The sequence below is a fragment of the Coregonus lavaretus genome (assembly GCF_964263955.1).
Source record: "Coregonus lavaretus genome assembly, chromosome: 31".
NCBI classification, from domain to species: Eukaryota; Metazoa; Chordata; class Actinopteri; order Salmoniformes; family Salmonidae; genus Coregonus; species Coregonus lavaretus.
Window position 1 is genome coordinate 3295248 of NC_140018.1, and position 16449 is coordinate 3311696.

The following is a 16449-nucleotide window of genomic DNA, read 5'->3' on the forward strand; positions in this document are numbered from 1 at the left end:
TCAACAACAGCTGGTGCGCATCTCTAATGTTAAGGAAATCTCTAGGTTTTGCTCGCCTGTGTTAGAATACCTCATGATAAATTGCAGCATACAATTTACCAAGAGAGTTTATCATCTATATTTTTCATAGCTGTCTATTTACTAGGGTTTGGCGGTATCCAGATTTTCATAGCGTCATACCGTTTCTGTACCATACCGGGGTAATACGGTATTACTGGAAGCCGACTATTTACCACCACAAACCGATGCTGGCACTAAGACCGCACTCAACCAGCTGTACAGGGCCATTAGCAACTGAAATTTGTCTTACCTCATTTTTCCCAGCATGTCACCTGTGCAACTAGAAACTCCCCTTCACTCCACACACTCACCTTTACGCCACACAGAGACACTCACAAAGCTCTCCCCCGCCCTCCATTTGGCAAATCTGACCATAACTCTATCCTCCTGACTCGTGCTTACAAGCAAAAAACTCAAACAAGAAGTACCAGTGACATGCTCAATGCTGAAGTGGTCCGATGAAGCGGATGCTAAGCTACAGGACTGTTTCGCTAGCACAGGCTGGAATATATTCCGGATTCATCCGATAACATTGAGGGGTTTCCCCACATCAGTCACCGGATTCATTAATAAGTGCATCCCAACCAGAAGCCATGGATTACAGGCAACATCCACGTTGAGCTAAAGGCTAGAGCTGCCGCTTTCAAGGAGCGGGACACTAATGCGGACGCCTATAAGAAATCCTGCTACGACCGCCGACGAGCAATCAGACAGTCAAAACGTTAATACAGGACTAAGATCGAATCCTACTATGCCAGCTCTGACGCTCGTCGGATGTGGCAGGGCTTGCAAACTATCACGGATTACAAAGGGAAACCCAGCCACGAGCTGCCCAGTGACGCGAGCCTTTAAAACAGGATAACATTCACAAGGCCGCAGGGCTAGATGGATGACCAGGACGTGTACTCAGAATATGAGCTGACCAGCTGGCAAGTGTCTAGACTGACATTTTCAACATCTGCCTGACCCAGTCTGTAATAGGAACATGTTTCAAGCAGACCACCGTAGTCCCTGTGCCCAAGTACACCAAGGTAACCTGTCTAAATGACTATCGCCCCGTAGCACTCACATCTGTAGCCATGAAATGCTTTGAAAGGCTGGTCATAGCACACGTCAACGCCGACACCCTGGACTCACTCCAGTTCGCATACCGCCCCAACAGATCCACAGATAACGCAATCTCTATTGCACTAAACACAAACCTTCTCTCCCCTGGACAAGAGGAACACCTACATGAGAATGCTGTTCAAGTGCCAGGTCACAAACCTCTCCCTCAATGTCAGCAAGACAAATAGCTGATCGTGGACTACAGGAAACGGAGGACCGAGCACACCCACATCCACGGGACTGTAGTGGAGCGCTTCTCCTTGTCCACATCACTAAAGAATTATCATGGTCCACACACCGACACAGTCGTGAAGAAGGCACGACAATGCCTCTTCCCCCTCAGGAGGCTGGAAAGATTCGACATAGGCCCGCAAATCCTCAACAATCTCAAAAATATATATGAGATCTCTTTTTTTCTCTGTGCATTGTTGGGAATGGCTTTTCACTGATAGTCTACCCCTGTTGTTTACCAAGCATCTATTGGGTGTCCAGGGGGTCGGGTCTTCGGGTTAGGGTTTACCTGGTACTGCTCTTTAGGGCCTGGGCCTCATCCAGAACCATGTACTGCCACTTGACCCTCTGGAAGTACTTGACATCCTGAACTACCAGCTGGTAACTGGTGATGACCACATGGAACGGAGCATTCTGGGTGTACAGGGTTTTCTGGCTCCAGAACTTCCTGATCACCTTGCGGTCGTGAGGGTTACCCCAGTACGGCAGAACCTGAGGGACAAACAGCACACAGGGTTAAATGCATGAATATAATATGTGAATCTGCAGAGTTTATATTTTCTCAAGGAGGTCCAGTAATCATTGAGGCAGACCTAAAGGAGTTTTGATACTAAGTCTGTGTAGAACTGTCGTTTCTAATCGAATATAGTTATTTTATCACAACAGAATGTTTACATTTTATACTCACAAATCTTCTGACTTATTCCAGTAGAAAGAAACATTTTGCACAGTTACTTTTTTTTTCTCGAAAAATGTATTTGTTATTGTTTAGTGAGAAAACATTTCAACTCTGACTCCATGGATTGTTGATGTGAGACGTTATGTTAAACTATGTGACGGGACCATAATGAATCACTCAACACAAATACTGGCTGAGGCTCCATTGTGTGTGTGTCCATTGTTGCTGGGTCAGGCTCGTTCTCAGGAACTGATATTCATCTGATGTTTGTTAACACCTCATCACCATGGTGAAACAGTTGATTTACTTTCTTCTGAAAAACGTCCAACAATGATGGCTTTGCAGTGAAAAGTTGGACGAGGAGGGTGTATATGGAGGAGGTTGTGTGTGTGTGTGTGTTGTAAGATACCATGCCTCTGATTCATAGTTACCATAAGTCCTATAATACTATGCTGCCCACTAAAGGACAACATCGGAAATCAGGGATCTAAGCAACCACCGGTTCTCTCACCTTCAGATTATACAGGGTGCTGAGATACATTTTCCCCTCACACAATATAACATAGTCAATTAACACAGAGACAGAACCAGTAGATCGTTTAACGAGAGGAGAGAGCCGGAGAGAACAGCTGATGGAGAGAAAAGCTGATGGAGAACAGCTGATGGAGTGAACAGCTGACAGAGAGAACAGCTGATAGAGAGATGGAGAGAACAGCTGATGGAGAGATGGAGGGAACAGCTGTTGGAGAGATGGAGAGAACAGCTGATGGAGATATGGTGAGAACAGCTGATGAAGATATGAGGGAACAGCTGATGGAGAGATGGTGAGAATAGCTGATGGAGTGATGAGATAACAGCTGATGGCAAGAACAGCTGATGGAGAGAACAGCTGATGAAGAGATGGAGAGAACAGCTGATGAAGAGAACAGCTGATAGACATAACAGCTGATGGAGGGATGGAGAGAACAGCTGATGGCAAGAACAGCTGATGGAAAGATGGAGAACAGCTGATGGAGAGAACAGCTGATGAAGAGAACAGCTGATGAAGAGAACAGCTGATGAAGAGATGAGAGAACAGCTGATGAAGAGATGGAGAACAGCTGATAGAGAGAACAGCTGATGGAGAGATGGTGAGAACAGCTGATGGAGAGATGAGAGAACAGCTGATGGCAAGAACAGCTGATGGAGAGATGGAGAACAGCTGATGGAGAGAACAGCTAATGGAGAGAAAAGCTGATGTAGAGAACAGCTGATGGAGGGGTGGAGAGAACAGCTGATGAAGAGATGGAGAGAACAGCTGATGGAGGGGTGGAGAGAACAGCTGATAGACAGAACAGCTGATGGAGGGATGGAGAAGCGCTGATGAGAGAACAGCTGATGGAGAGAACAGCTGATGGAGAGATTGAGAGAAAAGCTGATGGAGAGAAAAGCTGATGTAGAGAACAGCTGATGTAGAGAACAGCTGAGGGAGCGACAGAGAGAACAGCTTATGGAGAGAACATCTGATCCAGAGAGATGGAGAACAGCCGATGGAGAGAACAGCTGATGGCTAGAACAGCTGATGGCGAGAACAGCTGATGGCGAGAACGGCTGATGGAGAGAACAGCTGATGGAGAGAACAGCTGATGGAGAGATGGAGAACAGCTGATGGAGAGAACAGCTGATAGAGAGAACAGCTGATAGACAGAACAGCTGATGGAGGGATGGAGAGAACAGCTGATGGCAAGAACAGCTGATGGAGAGATGGAGAACAGCTGATGGAGAGAACAGCTAATGGAGAGAAAAGCTGATGTAGAGAACAGCTGATGAAGAGATGGAGAAAACAGCTGATGAAGAGATGGAGAGAACAGCTGATGGAGGGGTGGAGAGAACAGCTGATAGACAGAACAGCTGATGGAGGGATGGAGAAGCGCTGATGAGAGAACAGCTGATGGAGAGATTGAGAGAAAAGCTGATGGAGAGAAAAGCTGATGTAGAGAACAGCTGATGTAGAGAACAGCTGAGGGAGCGACAGAGAGAACAGCTTATGGAGAGAACAGCTGATCGAGAGAGATGGAGAGAACAGCTGATGGAGAGAACAGCTGATGGCGAGAACAGCTGATGGAGAGAACAGCTGATGGCGAGAACAGCTGATGGAGACAACAGCTGATAGAGAGATGAGAACAGCTGATAGAGAGATAATGTTATATGTGCTGTAGATGTCAGAGCAATGGTGGGATCCTGATGTCTCACCTTGAATTTGGGGACAAAGCGTGTAAACTCCTGGTGCCAGTTATTCAGCGTGGAGGCAGGAGAGATGATGAGGAACGGACCCCAGATGTTGTCACGCTGCAGAGGACAGGACAGGGACACTCAGTCAGTCACCACAACAGGACAGGGACACACTCAGTCAGTCAGTCACCACAACAGGACAGGGACACACTCAGTCAGTCAGTCACCACAACAGGACAGGGACACACTCAGTCAGTCAGTCACCACAACAGGACAGGGACACACTCAGTCAGTCACCACAACAGGACAGGGACACACTCAGTCAGTCACCACAACAGGACAGGGACACACTCAGTCAGTCACCACAACAGGTGTGTGTGTGTGCTTGTGTGTGTTTGAGAGAAAAACAGGCAATACTAAGCTGTGACTCATGTCTTCCTGTGGGACAGAGCGGGCTCAAATTCCCAAAATGTCATTATATTTCCCCTCTCATTTAAAACACCTTGGGGCCCACGGATACAGCTGGACTGTTCCCATTCACACGATTCATCAACAATCGCCCGTAAATATATATATAACAATACAACACCTTAGAATGAAACGTTGCGGCTTCTGCATGCCAAGTACAAAGGTAATCAAATGCTAATGTTTGGAAGAGACCAGGCAGACTAAACCAAGCCCAGCTCCAGTATTTTACTGAGGTGTTCTGCTTACCTCAGCCAGGTGCCCCAGCAGGGCGATGCTCTGAACAGTCTTCCCCAGACCCATCTCATCTGCTAGGATACCATTGATACCCTATGAAGAGGGAGAACGGAACAGGAAGGGATGTCACTACTGAGAAAAGTGACAGAGTGATGGGATGCATGACAGGTGTGTGTAGGGGGGAGAGAGAGAGTCAGAGAGAGAGAGAGTCAGAGTCAGAGAGAGAGAGAGAGAGAATCAGAGAGAGAGAGAGAGAGAGAGAGAGTCAGAGAGAGAGAGAGAGTCAGAGAGAGAGAGAGTCAGAGAGAGAGAGTCAGAGAGAGAGTCAGAGAGAGAGAGAGAGTCAGAGAGAGAGAGAGAGAGAGAGTCAGAGAGAGAGAGAGTCAGAGAGAGAGAGAGAGAGAGAGAGTCAGAGAGAGAGAGAGAGAGTCAGAGAGAGAGAAAAACCGACCAACAAAGAGAAAGAGAAGTTGATCTTTTGAAGCTTGTGTCCATCACCTGTTCGTAGAGGTTAGCCAGCCAGTTCATGCCTTTAAGCTGGTAGCCCTTCAGTTTCCCGTTGAAGATGGTTGGCTGGGGGATGTCTTCCCCGGCCTGGATAGAAGGGTTAGACAGGCTGTAGCTCTCCCCGAACCCTGACCCTGACCCACTGGCCTGGTGCAGGGAGGCACAGCGACTGTCCTTAGCCTCCTCATCAAAGAGACGCGTCTAGAGGGAGAAAAAGTGGACCGTCTGCTTTGAGAACGCTGGCATAAGAATAATTTTCCCATGTTGAGTGTACATATCTATCTGGGTGGACTCATGTTGATGAGGTGTTGGAGGTACTGCTGGGACTTACTCTGGCCTGGTGGATGTCGTAGGCCTCTTTAGCGTTCCTTAGGGCCTGTGACTTGTAGTATTCACTATCTGAGATGGACAACAATTCAACACTATTACAACTGCACTTAATTGCACTAAAATTGTAATGTACCTCTTCACGATCAAGCACAAAAGGAGGAAACCACTTGAGATCCAATCAATCATGATTGGATTTGGCTATTGAGATTTAGATGAAGTAACCCCGAATATGTTTAGAATGATAAAGTAGCGACCATTACCGTAGTCCTCCTGTCCAACGTTGACCATCACCCCTCCCCCGATGTCCATCTGCCTGTGAGAGGTGGTGTCATCCAGCTTGTTGAGAATGTCCTCCTGTCCCCCCTCCTCCTCCTCTCCGTCCTCCCCAGGACCCTTGCCCCCCATGAAGTGGGCATACAGCTCTGTCTGGGTGATCAGGAAGTTCAGCTTACGCTGCTGACGCTTCGCCTGGGAGGGAGAGAGAGAGAGAGAGAGAGGTAGGGTTAATCCTTGACATTGTGGTGAGTTTTGGCATTCGCTTTGATCCCTTTTTAAATCTGAATTTATTTAGGGAGATCACTCGACGTTTGTTTTACGCGGTAGAGGGGTGACCAGCTTCTGGGTGTGCAGGCTTTTACTCCAACATTACTATAAACACACCCGATTCCGCTAATCAAGTGACAAGTAGAATCAGGCGTGTTACATCAGAGCGTTATACTGCAGGAAGGTAGCTCCCCGTCCTGATGTGGTAGAGCACGGTGTGTTTTTCCAGTCTCACCTCTCTCATCTCCTCGTCCAGCTTGCGTTGTTCCAGAGCTTCCTTCTCAGCTCTCTTCCTGTGCTCCTTCTCCACCTTCTCATATTTCTTCCAGTAGAGCGTCATCTCCTTGGTCAGTCTCCTGGCCCGGGGAAGGGTCTCCTTGCAGTTCTTCTGGGCTTGAATGGCTGCCCTACGTACCTCACGCATACACTGGTGAGCCAGCTGGAGAGGAGGAGAACAGATACTCATTAATGACACAGTACTGAGTTTAGATCAGAGACACTGGTGGACCAGCTGGAGATGAGGAGAACAGATACACAAAGAAAATAGTTTAGTCTTGAGAGAACACAGACATTTAGTTTGAAGTAACATATATAGAAAAAACACATACAGGATTTGCCTCTGGTAAAAAACAGAGACTTACACAGGGATACTCTTTCAAACACACACACACTATACACACAGACAACAGGTTTTAATAGGTCATGAAAGGCTTAAACATTTTACCTTTTTGGCATTGGTAAGGACAAAGTTCTTGGCTGATGCTTTTTGCTTGAATGCCTGAAGAAAGATTATGCAATTATGAATATATTACTTCGTACCAATTCACATGCTCTACATAGGATATACTATGAACTTTAGCCCCTCTCAGATATCCTTTAAATCAGAGGTCAGGGCCACAGTATCCACAAAGCAGCAAGTGCTGAGATCTAAGATCTGTCCATATAATCTCATTCATTACGATCTAAAAGGCTAAACTGATCCCAGATCAGCACTCTTACTCTGAGATGCTTTATGGATACGGGCCCTGAGGACAGTTCACAACAACTCACAGATTTACAAAGACCTACACCCACTCCTACAATTATTATCCTGACTCTTGTAGGCCTCTCAGACTACACTACCCAGCGTACCTTGGGGCACTCCTTCTTGGCGATGGTGAGCCAGACTTTTCGTCGTCGTGCGTTCAGCTGCTCTACAGTCAGGTGCTTCTTCTTCAACATGGGAAGAGGGGCATCATGGGAAAACTTGGCGAAGATCTTGGTGACATACGGCCGCCCCTCGCCTGAGAACTCCCCCTCTACCCTCTTCTTCTTCTTCTTCCCTTTCTTTAGCTTGCCTGAGAGGAGGAGGGAATATGGAGGAATACATCAATGACTGGAAACCAACGTAACATGCTCCATGAAGGTAAGCGAACCTATTCACTAGTAGCAGTATTAGAAAATCTATATGATTCCCTCTAGAAATAAAATAGGTATGCGGCACAATCATCCATTTAAAAAAAATACATATTCAACAAAGCAAAGACAGACATGTCAGACAATTATAAATAAGTAAATAAACGTTTTTCTTACCCTTGAATTTCTTCTCCTCCTTGATCTTCTTCTTCTTGGGGCCCAGCAGGTGGCGCTGCTGTTCATAGAAGGGGTCCTGGGAGGAGAGCAGTCCTGTGCTGTAGTACTGATACTGCTGCAGCTGAGGAGAGGAGGGGGGGGGGAAGAGGTTACTAACTGTCATCCATAGAGATGTATAGAGATCTCCAGTTTGTATCTGTGCCATTATGGTGCCTGTGATAACATGGGCAGCGCCATTTAGGGTATTGCCATTTTAAAGTTGTAGATGTTCTCCTTCTTTTGATGTATGAAAACAGCGTAACGCTAATATTGGTGATTTACCGCCACCTGCAGAGCTGGAGTCCTGAACCACATCTTGTGTGTCATTCATTTATTGTTGCCACTAGATGGCGGTGATAAAGCCTAAAGCCACTTTACAAACTAAGCAAACCAATTTGAAGACAACGCTCTGATCATTGGCTGATCCCTCCCAACCTATTTGGAATCCCCACCCAGTTGACTACTATAAAACGGTGGATGACCCCAATGGCAACGTCCATGCCAAAACAGATCTCTATTAGTGTTATCATTGTTCAGTCAATGCTATCACAATGAGCACAATGGTAGTGTTGGTCATGTGGCTATAGTAGTGGTCATGTGGCTATAGTAGTGGTCATGTGGCTATAGTGTTGGTCATGTGACTATAGTAGTGGTCATGTGGCTATAGTAGTGGTCATGTGGCTATAGTAGTGGTCATGTGGCTATAGTAGTGGTCATGTGGCTATAGTGTTGGTCATGTGACTATAGTAGTGGTCATGTGACTATAGTAGTGGTCATGTGGCTATAGTAGTGGTCATGTGGCTATAGTAGTGGTCATGTGACTATAGTAGTGGTCATGTGACTATAGTAGTGGTCATGTGACTATAGTAGTGGTCATGTGACTATAGTAGTGGTCATGTGACTATAGTAGTGGTCATGTGACTATAGTAGTGGTCATGTGACTATAGTAGTGGTCATGTGGCTATAGTAGTGGTCATGTGGCTATAGTAGTGGTCATGTGACTATAGTAGTGGTCATGTGGCTATAGTAGTGGTCATGTGGCTATAGTAGTGGTCATGTGGCTATTCATCAAGTAATAACAGTTGTGTACGAACACAGATACATGCCTATGTGTATGTCTAGACGTGTGTGTGTGTGTGTCTAGACGTGTGTGTGTGTGTGTCTAGACGTGTGTGTGTGTGTGTGTGTGTGTGTGTGTGTGTGTGTGTGTGTGTGTGTGTGTCTAGACGTGTGTGTGTGTGTGTGTGTCTAGACGTGTGTGTGTGTGTGTGTGTGTGTGTGTGTACCTCTCTGTCGTTGTGGAACTTGTTCTGGTGCTCCCTGGTGAACTGATGCAGTCTGAGCATATCCTGTAGCTCTTCTCTGGACAGACTGAAGTCAGAGTCCTCTGTGTCTGACTCACTGGTGTCATCACTCAACAGGATACTCTATGGGGAGAACAATTCAGATACATCCATGACCTTCCATCCCCTATTTCCTTATATACCACTACAGACCGGTTTCCTGGACACAGATTAAGTCTAGTTCTGGACTAAAAAGCATGATAATTTTGGTCCACAAACTTTGTGTTTGGGGAAACCAGCCCTGAATGTTAACACACTCTATCATGAAGCAATGCAAATACCTTCAGCCATTTCCTGCTCTTCTTCAGTTTGGAGAAGTTGTATAGACTGTCTTTGTCTGCCTTGTGTTCTGTGGAGAGAGAAGGAGAGTAAGAGGAGTATAAAAGACTAAATGTCTTTGAATAAAGGTCTCGTGAGATATTGGATATTGAAACAGGATATTGCACTTGTACGGAGCCAATGTTTCCCATTAATCTGAGATTACACCTTGGAATCCAGATCCCTACTAAAGCATATCCTGTAGCAGGATCTATAGAACAGATGGGAGGGTCACCACTTTTAAGGTGCATGCACCTATTGGAACCTTCCGGGTGAACTTTCCCTAAGCTCCCCTTCACCTTGTGATAGAGCTCCGTTGAGGGGGTTGCCCTCGGTAACAAGCCCCTCCTCCTCCAGGTCACATGACTCCTCCTTTATCGCCAGGGCTGCGTGCTGATTGGTCGGGCCCATGGAAGGCCCCTCCCCCAATCCACCATCGTCGCTGTCATCACTGTGATGAGACAAACATGTACGCATAAGCCCAGAGTCATCCCAGTCATGTCATAATGCACATACAACATCTATTTCAAGCTTCTGAGAGGTCCCCGGTGCTGACGCGGTCGTTACCTTCTGGCCTATAGCCACAAATAGAATTTAGATCATTAGTCAAGAGTTTCCCCTTGATTAATTACACAGTGGAGTGCAAGGGCCCCAAGATATCAACACCTAGGGCCACTAAAACTAACCTCACATGGAGAAGGTGCAGGGCTTATGACATTGTATTATTCCTAGATAGTTCTCTGCTCTGTTGTAATGTGTTGTAATGATATTGTACACAGCGTTTCCCCTAGGATTTATTTCAGCAGCGGTGGTAAAGGTAGTGGGAAGGGGGTGGGGGGATGCCCACCCGGGGGATTTTGTTGTAAAAAACTGTGAGAAGGTCACTTCTGGTGACTTTTTTTAAAAAGGACATTCTACTCCAAAATGCATGAAAATTAAATAAATGTTGACACCTCATGAAATATAACTGAAATATACGATTATTTAATTGATAAAGGAGCAAACGGTGGCTGTGCGCTCATGGCTCTCATTCGCACAACTGCTCACTCTGTTTGCTACAAGTATAAGTTGTAACTTGTCACTGATCTTAAAGGGATAGTGCAAGATTTTGGCAATTAAAAAGGTGCACTATGCAGAAATTGCGCCGCCATTTCCTGGTTGCTAACATTCTAATAGTAATTTCAGTTTATGTGACAAAACAAGCAAGTATAGCGTAGAGCAGGGGCCTGGGCCCCCCCTGGGTGCACATTTAAATCAGCTGATTCAAATAATCAAAGCTTGATGAGTTGGTTATTTGAATCAGCTGTGTAGTGCTAGGGCAAAAAACAAAACGTCCACCAAGGGGGGCCCCCAGGACCGAGTTTGGGGAAACCCTGCCCTACGACACGTGTCAAACTCGTTCCACAAAGGGCCGAGTCTATGCGCGTTTTCACTCCTCCCTTGTACTTGATTGATGAATTAAGGTCAATGATTAGTAAGGAACTCTCCTCACCTGGTTGTCCAGGTCAACCAAAAACCAGCAGACACCATGCTCTCCATGGAATGAGTGACACCCCTGCCCTACGAGGTCCGGAGCCTGCTGGTTTTCTGTTCTACCTGATAATTAGTTACACACACCTAGTGTCCCAGGTCTAAATCAGTCCCTGATTAGAGGGGAACAGTGAAAAAATGCAGTGGAACTGGCTTCGAGGTCCAGCGCTGAGTTTGATGGGTGTAGAGAATCAATGTACCATCTAAACCTATGTGAAATATATTTTCCATAACCAACAATATTGTCTTTTCAGCTGTTTGAAGCTGGTATACATAACCGAAAGTAAAAGCAAAAACGAAACATTACGGGAAGCATAGAAATAGTGCACATAGAACAGATCTACCGCTTCTTAGACTTGCTTTCAATGATAATGACAGCTGTAGAACAAACATTTCTATGTGAATTTAGTCGGCTCGCCCCAAAAAGTTACATAATGCAGCTTTAAGAGTCAGATGAACTCATGGATACCATTTATGTCTCTGTGTTCAGTTTGAAGAAAGTTGCTAACTAGCATTAGTGCAATTGCTAACTAGCGTTAGCACAATAATTGGAAGTCTATGGGAACAGCTAATGGCTCACAAAACTATATTGAACAAAATATATAATCGCAACATGTAAAGTGTTGGTCCCATATTTCATGAGCTGAAATAAAAGATCACATAATTTTTCCAGATGCACAAAAAGCTTATTTATCTCAAATGTTGTGCACAAATTGTTTTACATCCCTGTTAGTGAGCATTTCTCCATGCCAAGATAATCCATCCACCTAACAGAGGTGTGGCATATCAAGAAGCTGATTAAACAGCATGATCCTTACACAGGTGCACCTTGTGCTGGGGACAATAAAAGGCCACTAAAATGTGCAGTTTTGTCACAGATGTCTCAAGTTGAGGGAGCACGCAATTGGCATGCTGACTGCAGGAATGTCCACCAGAGCTGTTGCCAGAGAATTGAATTGTCATTTCTCTACCATAAGCCAACATCGTTTTAGAGAATTGGCAGTACGTCTAACCGGCCTCACAACCGTAGACCACGTGTAACCACACCAGCCCAGGACCTCCACATCCGGCTTCTTCACCTTCGGGATCGTCTGAGGAGGGGGGGGGTTCTGAGGAGTATTTCTGTCTGTAATAAAGCCATTTTGTTGGGGAAAAACTCATTCTGATTGGCTGGGCCTGGCTCCCCAGTGGGTGGGCCTATGCCCTCCCAGGTCCTCCCAAGGCTGTGCCCCTGCCCAGTCATGTGAAATCCATAAATTAGGGCCTCATTTATTTATTTCAATTGACTGATTTCTTTCTATGAACTGTAACTCAGTCAAATCTTTTAAATGTTTGCATTTATTTATTTTTTCAGTATCCCTTCAAACTGCAGTGAGTATCCAAGCGCATCTCGGGCTAAATATTTGGCAACGATTTAGCAGCAGCGGGGCTCCGCTGCTAAATGAATATTGGAGAAACACTGGTATATTACCTGAATAGGTATCTGTTCTGTTATATTACATTGTAAATAGAGTACCACACTATGAGTCATAATACCCATAATACCTAGCGGTCAAGCAGGGAAATGGTTCCAATCATTTTTCTACCATTCATTTTTCCCATAGGGGAGCCGAATATATTGATAAAAGCTTATTAGAGAGATTTACATGGTTATCAAAACGTCACGCCAGGGTAAGCCAACACGAAACACAGCCCTTATTTTAAATGTTTCTAAAATCCCCTATGTGAAAAAGGAATGGTGGAAAAACAATTGGAACTATTTCCCTGTTTGACCGCTAGGTTTTATGGGTATTATGACAACTACACTGTGGGGCTCTATAACTGTACTTTACCTGGATAGGTCTCTGTTGAAGACCGAGGCGGTCTGGCGGAGGAAGCTGTCAAGGCGTAGGGATCTCTCCAGGTGCTGGAGGTGAAGAGGCTTGGCCAGGCCTGATGACGACCATGCTGCCCCATCGTCGGCCTCTGCCTGCCCAGCCCCAGACGCCATGGAGGACTGAGACCTTTAGGTCCTATTGGGCAGGGATACTCACTGGGGGAGAGAGAGGGGTTGGGAGAGGAGGGGAGAGAGGGGGAGAGAGGGGGAGAGGAGGGGAGAGAGGGGGAGAGAGGGGGGGAGAGAGGGGGAGAGGAGGGGAGAGAGGGGGAGAGGAGGGGAGAGAGGGGGAGAGAGGGGGAGAGGAGGGAGAGAGGGGGAGAGAGGGGGAGAGGAGGGGAGAGAGGGGGAGAGAGGAGGAGAGGAGGGGAGAGAGGGGGAGAGGAGGGGAGAGAGGGGGAGAGAGGGGGAGAGGAGGGGAGAGAGGGGGAGAGGAGGGGAGAGAGGGGGAGAGAGGAGGAGAGGAGGGGAGAGAGGGGGAGAGAGGGGGAGAGGAGGGGAGAGAGGGGGAGAGAGGAGGAGAGGAGGGGAGAGAGGGGGAGAGGAGGGGAGAGAGGAGGAGAGGAGGGGAGAGAGGGGGAGAGAGGAGGAGAGGAGAGGAGAGAGAGGAGGAGAGGAGGGGAGAGAGGGGGAGAGAGGGGGAGAGAGGGGGAGAGGAGGGGAGAGAGGGGGAGAGAGGAGGAGAGGAGGGGAGAGAGGGGGAGAGGAGGGGAGAGAGGAGGAGAGGAGGGGAGAGAGGGGGAGAGAGGAGGAGAGGAGGGGAGAGAGGGGGAGAGGAGGGGAGAGAGGGGGAGAGAGGGGGAGAGGAGGGGAGAGAGGGGGAGAGGAGGGGAGAGAAGGGGAGAGAGGGGGAGAGAGGGGGAGAGGAGGGGAGAGAGGGGGAGAGAGGGGAGAGGAGGGGAGAGAGGGGGAGAGAGGGGAGAGGAGGGGAGAGAGGGGGAGAGAGGGGAGAGAGGAGGGGAGAGAGGGGGAGAGGAGGGGAGAGAGGAGGAAGGGAGGGGAGAGAGGGGGAGAGGAGGGGAGAGAGGAGGAGAGGAGGGGAGAGAGGGGGAGAGAGGGGGAGAGGAGGGGAGAGAGGGGGAGAGAGGGGGAGAGGAGGGGAGAGAGGGGGAGAGGAGGGGAGAGGAGGGGAGAGAGGGGGAGAGGAGGGGAGAGAGGGGGGGAGAGAGGGGGAGAGGAGGGGAGAGAGGGGGAGAGGATGGGAGAGAGGGGGAGAGAGGGGGAGAGAGGAGGAGAGGAGGGGAGAGAGGGGGAGAGAGGAGGAGAGGAGGGGAGAGAGGGGGAGAGGAGGGGAGAGAGGGGGAGAGAGGGGGAGAGGAGGGGAGAGAGGGGGAGAGAGGGGGAGAGGAGGGGAGAGAGGGGGAGAGGAGGGGAGAGAGGGGGAGAGAGGAGGACAAAAAAGAGAAAGGGGGAGAGAGGAAGAGGGAGAAAAGAGAGGTAGGGGTTTAGATGGAGAGAGAGTGAGAAGACAGAGAGAAACAACATGGGGTAGAGCGGAAGTTGTAATATTAGAGCTAAAGATTATTTATTGTGTTTTGCAGTCAGGACCTCCATGTCGTCTCCTAACAGCTAGTCTTTGCATGCAACATAACACTGACATTATGTTTGTGCAGAAATTAACAAGACAATGGTACCTTTCTAATGTGGGATATGGATTATCTCATTATCTCCAATCACAACTGTCAGTTCAGAAGATGTGAAAAGGCCTGAAACTGAGAGAAAGATCCACAAGTCACACACTGCAGAACACCAATCAATGCTGTCAAAATCAACTAATCAACGTATTCCCACTGTGGACCTTCAAGCACTTTCATGTACCAGATTGAAAGAGTTTATGTTGAACTGATTAGATTTGTTGAACAGTCCATATAGGAGGAAATTGAGTCTAAATATGTTCAAGTTATAGGCATGTTTTGTTTTTAATGTTTCAAGACCCTAAGTCTGAGCTTGGGGAAGGGACTTTGGGGTGCTCTTTGACCCCAACCCTGAACTAACCTGACCTATGGACTCATTAAATGGTCACAACTAGTTTGAAATTGTGTCCACAAATCCCCACAGGAGTAAGAGGTTCATGCCACATAACATCTCTATCTGGATGTAAATACTTTGATTCTCACTACCCTGTAGGGAGAATTAGACATTTAGGTAACTTATATAACAGATTATTCATGTTTTATTCAGGTGGATCCTTTGTATGTCTATTGCAGGTGTGGGAAAATGTGGGTTATTATAGCTTTACTTAATGGTTCAATCATAGAGAGGATTGAGTGATAATGAGAGCAGGTGTCTGCAAAGGGAATCAAGCCACTGTACTACAATGTAGCTAGCCTGCCAGTTAACACTCAGAGCAAAGCACAACTGATGAATGTTCAGCTAAATTAGCTAGCTAGCTAGCTAGCTGTCGAACTGAACGGTGAATTAGCTGGCTAGCTAATGCTAAATGAACGTTTAGCCTGCAAGTGCGATACTACCGTTATTTAGCTTACTAACCTTAGCCTGTTAGCTCTTAGCATTAGCTCGGGCCAGCTAACCTTGTATGACAAGCTAGCATGCTGGCTAACGTTAGCTAGCTACCTACACAACACACGATAGACATGTATATCAAGGGTCAAGGTATGCAGCTACGTTAGCAAGGTAACATGTTGTGGTTAGAATAGGCATTGGCCAGCCGAATTCCTATTCAAAGAGCAGGCTAACTTTGACATTTTTGATTGTCTGGAAACCCGGCCTTTGTTACATTTGAATGGCTAACTGTCAATCTTGGTGCGTTTATGGTCATTGGAATTAATTAGGTATGAAGTTCCCACTCACTCTTGAGTTATTCAAATGGGTTCTGCCCCTTTAAGGCTACCACCTTCCCTGGACATATGAGTATTTTAGTAATACAATTCATTTTCGGGGAAAGCAACTTTGGCTTGTTACAGCGAGGCCTAGGAATCTTTCCAGCACCTCTCCGTCCCCTTGAATAGGCACGAGGGTCGTCTCAGAAGCCTCCGTTTTCGGATCCCCGCGATCTAATTCTTTCTCCCTCCCGGCCATCTTACCCCATAGCTCCCTCACCACATTACCTCCAAAACACTTTCTCACCTTGGCCCCGTGTCCCCCTTTTGCGCTCTCTCGTAGCTGCTGCCGACTCTCAGTTCTCTGACTCCAAGATGGCGGGTCTAGGCAACGAGTGAGTCTATGAGCTTTGGGTCGACAGCAGCAGAGAGGCGGCCACTTTCTGTAACTGAGGGAGCAGGGACACGGCGCCATGGCGAGGATAGAGCAGGGAACAGGCATACTAATCAAATGCAGAGAGAGTGACGATTTCGTATCTGCTCTTCTAAAGGAACTGCTGCGGAAATTTAGCGACAGAAACATTGTAACAAGTATTTTAGAGTCAATTGTGGCGAGAGTTG

The 16449-nt window shown here is 47.2% G+C and overlaps 1 protein-coding gene across 1 annotated transcript in view; it reads right to left on the reverse strand.

Annotated features, from left to right (window-relative positions):
• LOC311107036 (chromatin-remodeling ATPase INO80-like) overlaps nucleotides 1-16126 on the reverse strand; it is a 91615-nt gene extending 75489 nt beyond the window's left edge. The window contains exons 1-16 of the mRNA XM_084149490.1: nucleotides 15860-16126; nucleotides 14683-14760; nucleotides 13005-13204; nucleotides 9942-10093; nucleotides 9606-9673; nucleotides 9268-9408; nucleotides 7943-8063; nucleotides 7502-7707; nucleotides 7095-7148; nucleotides 6606-6809; nucleotides 6088-6295; nucleotides 5829-5896; nucleotides 5489-5698; nucleotides 5003-5083; nucleotides 4310-4405; nucleotides 1688-1890 (exon numbers count right to left, since the gene is read on the reverse strand). Of these exons, the coding sequence (XP_084005616.1) occupies nucleotides 1688-1890; nucleotides 4310-4405; nucleotides 5003-5083; nucleotides 5489-5698; nucleotides 5829-5896; nucleotides 6088-6295; nucleotides 6606-6809; nucleotides 7095-7148; nucleotides 7502-7707; nucleotides 7943-8063; nucleotides 9268-9408; nucleotides 9606-9673; nucleotides 9942-10093; nucleotides 13005-13162 (1970 nt within the window). The 5' untranslated portion in view covers nucleotides 13163-13204; nucleotides 14683-14760; nucleotides 15860-16126. The remainder of the gene's footprint in view (nucleotides 1-1687; nucleotides 1891-4309; nucleotides 4406-5002; nucleotides 5084-5488; nucleotides 5699-5828; nucleotides 5897-6087; nucleotides 6296-6605; nucleotides 6810-7094; nucleotides 7149-7501; nucleotides 7708-7942; nucleotides 8064-9267; nucleotides 9409-9605; nucleotides 9674-9941; nucleotides 10094-13004; nucleotides 13205-14682; nucleotides 14761-15859) is intronic.
• Between the last annotated feature and the right edge of the window lie 323 nt (nucleotides 16127-16449).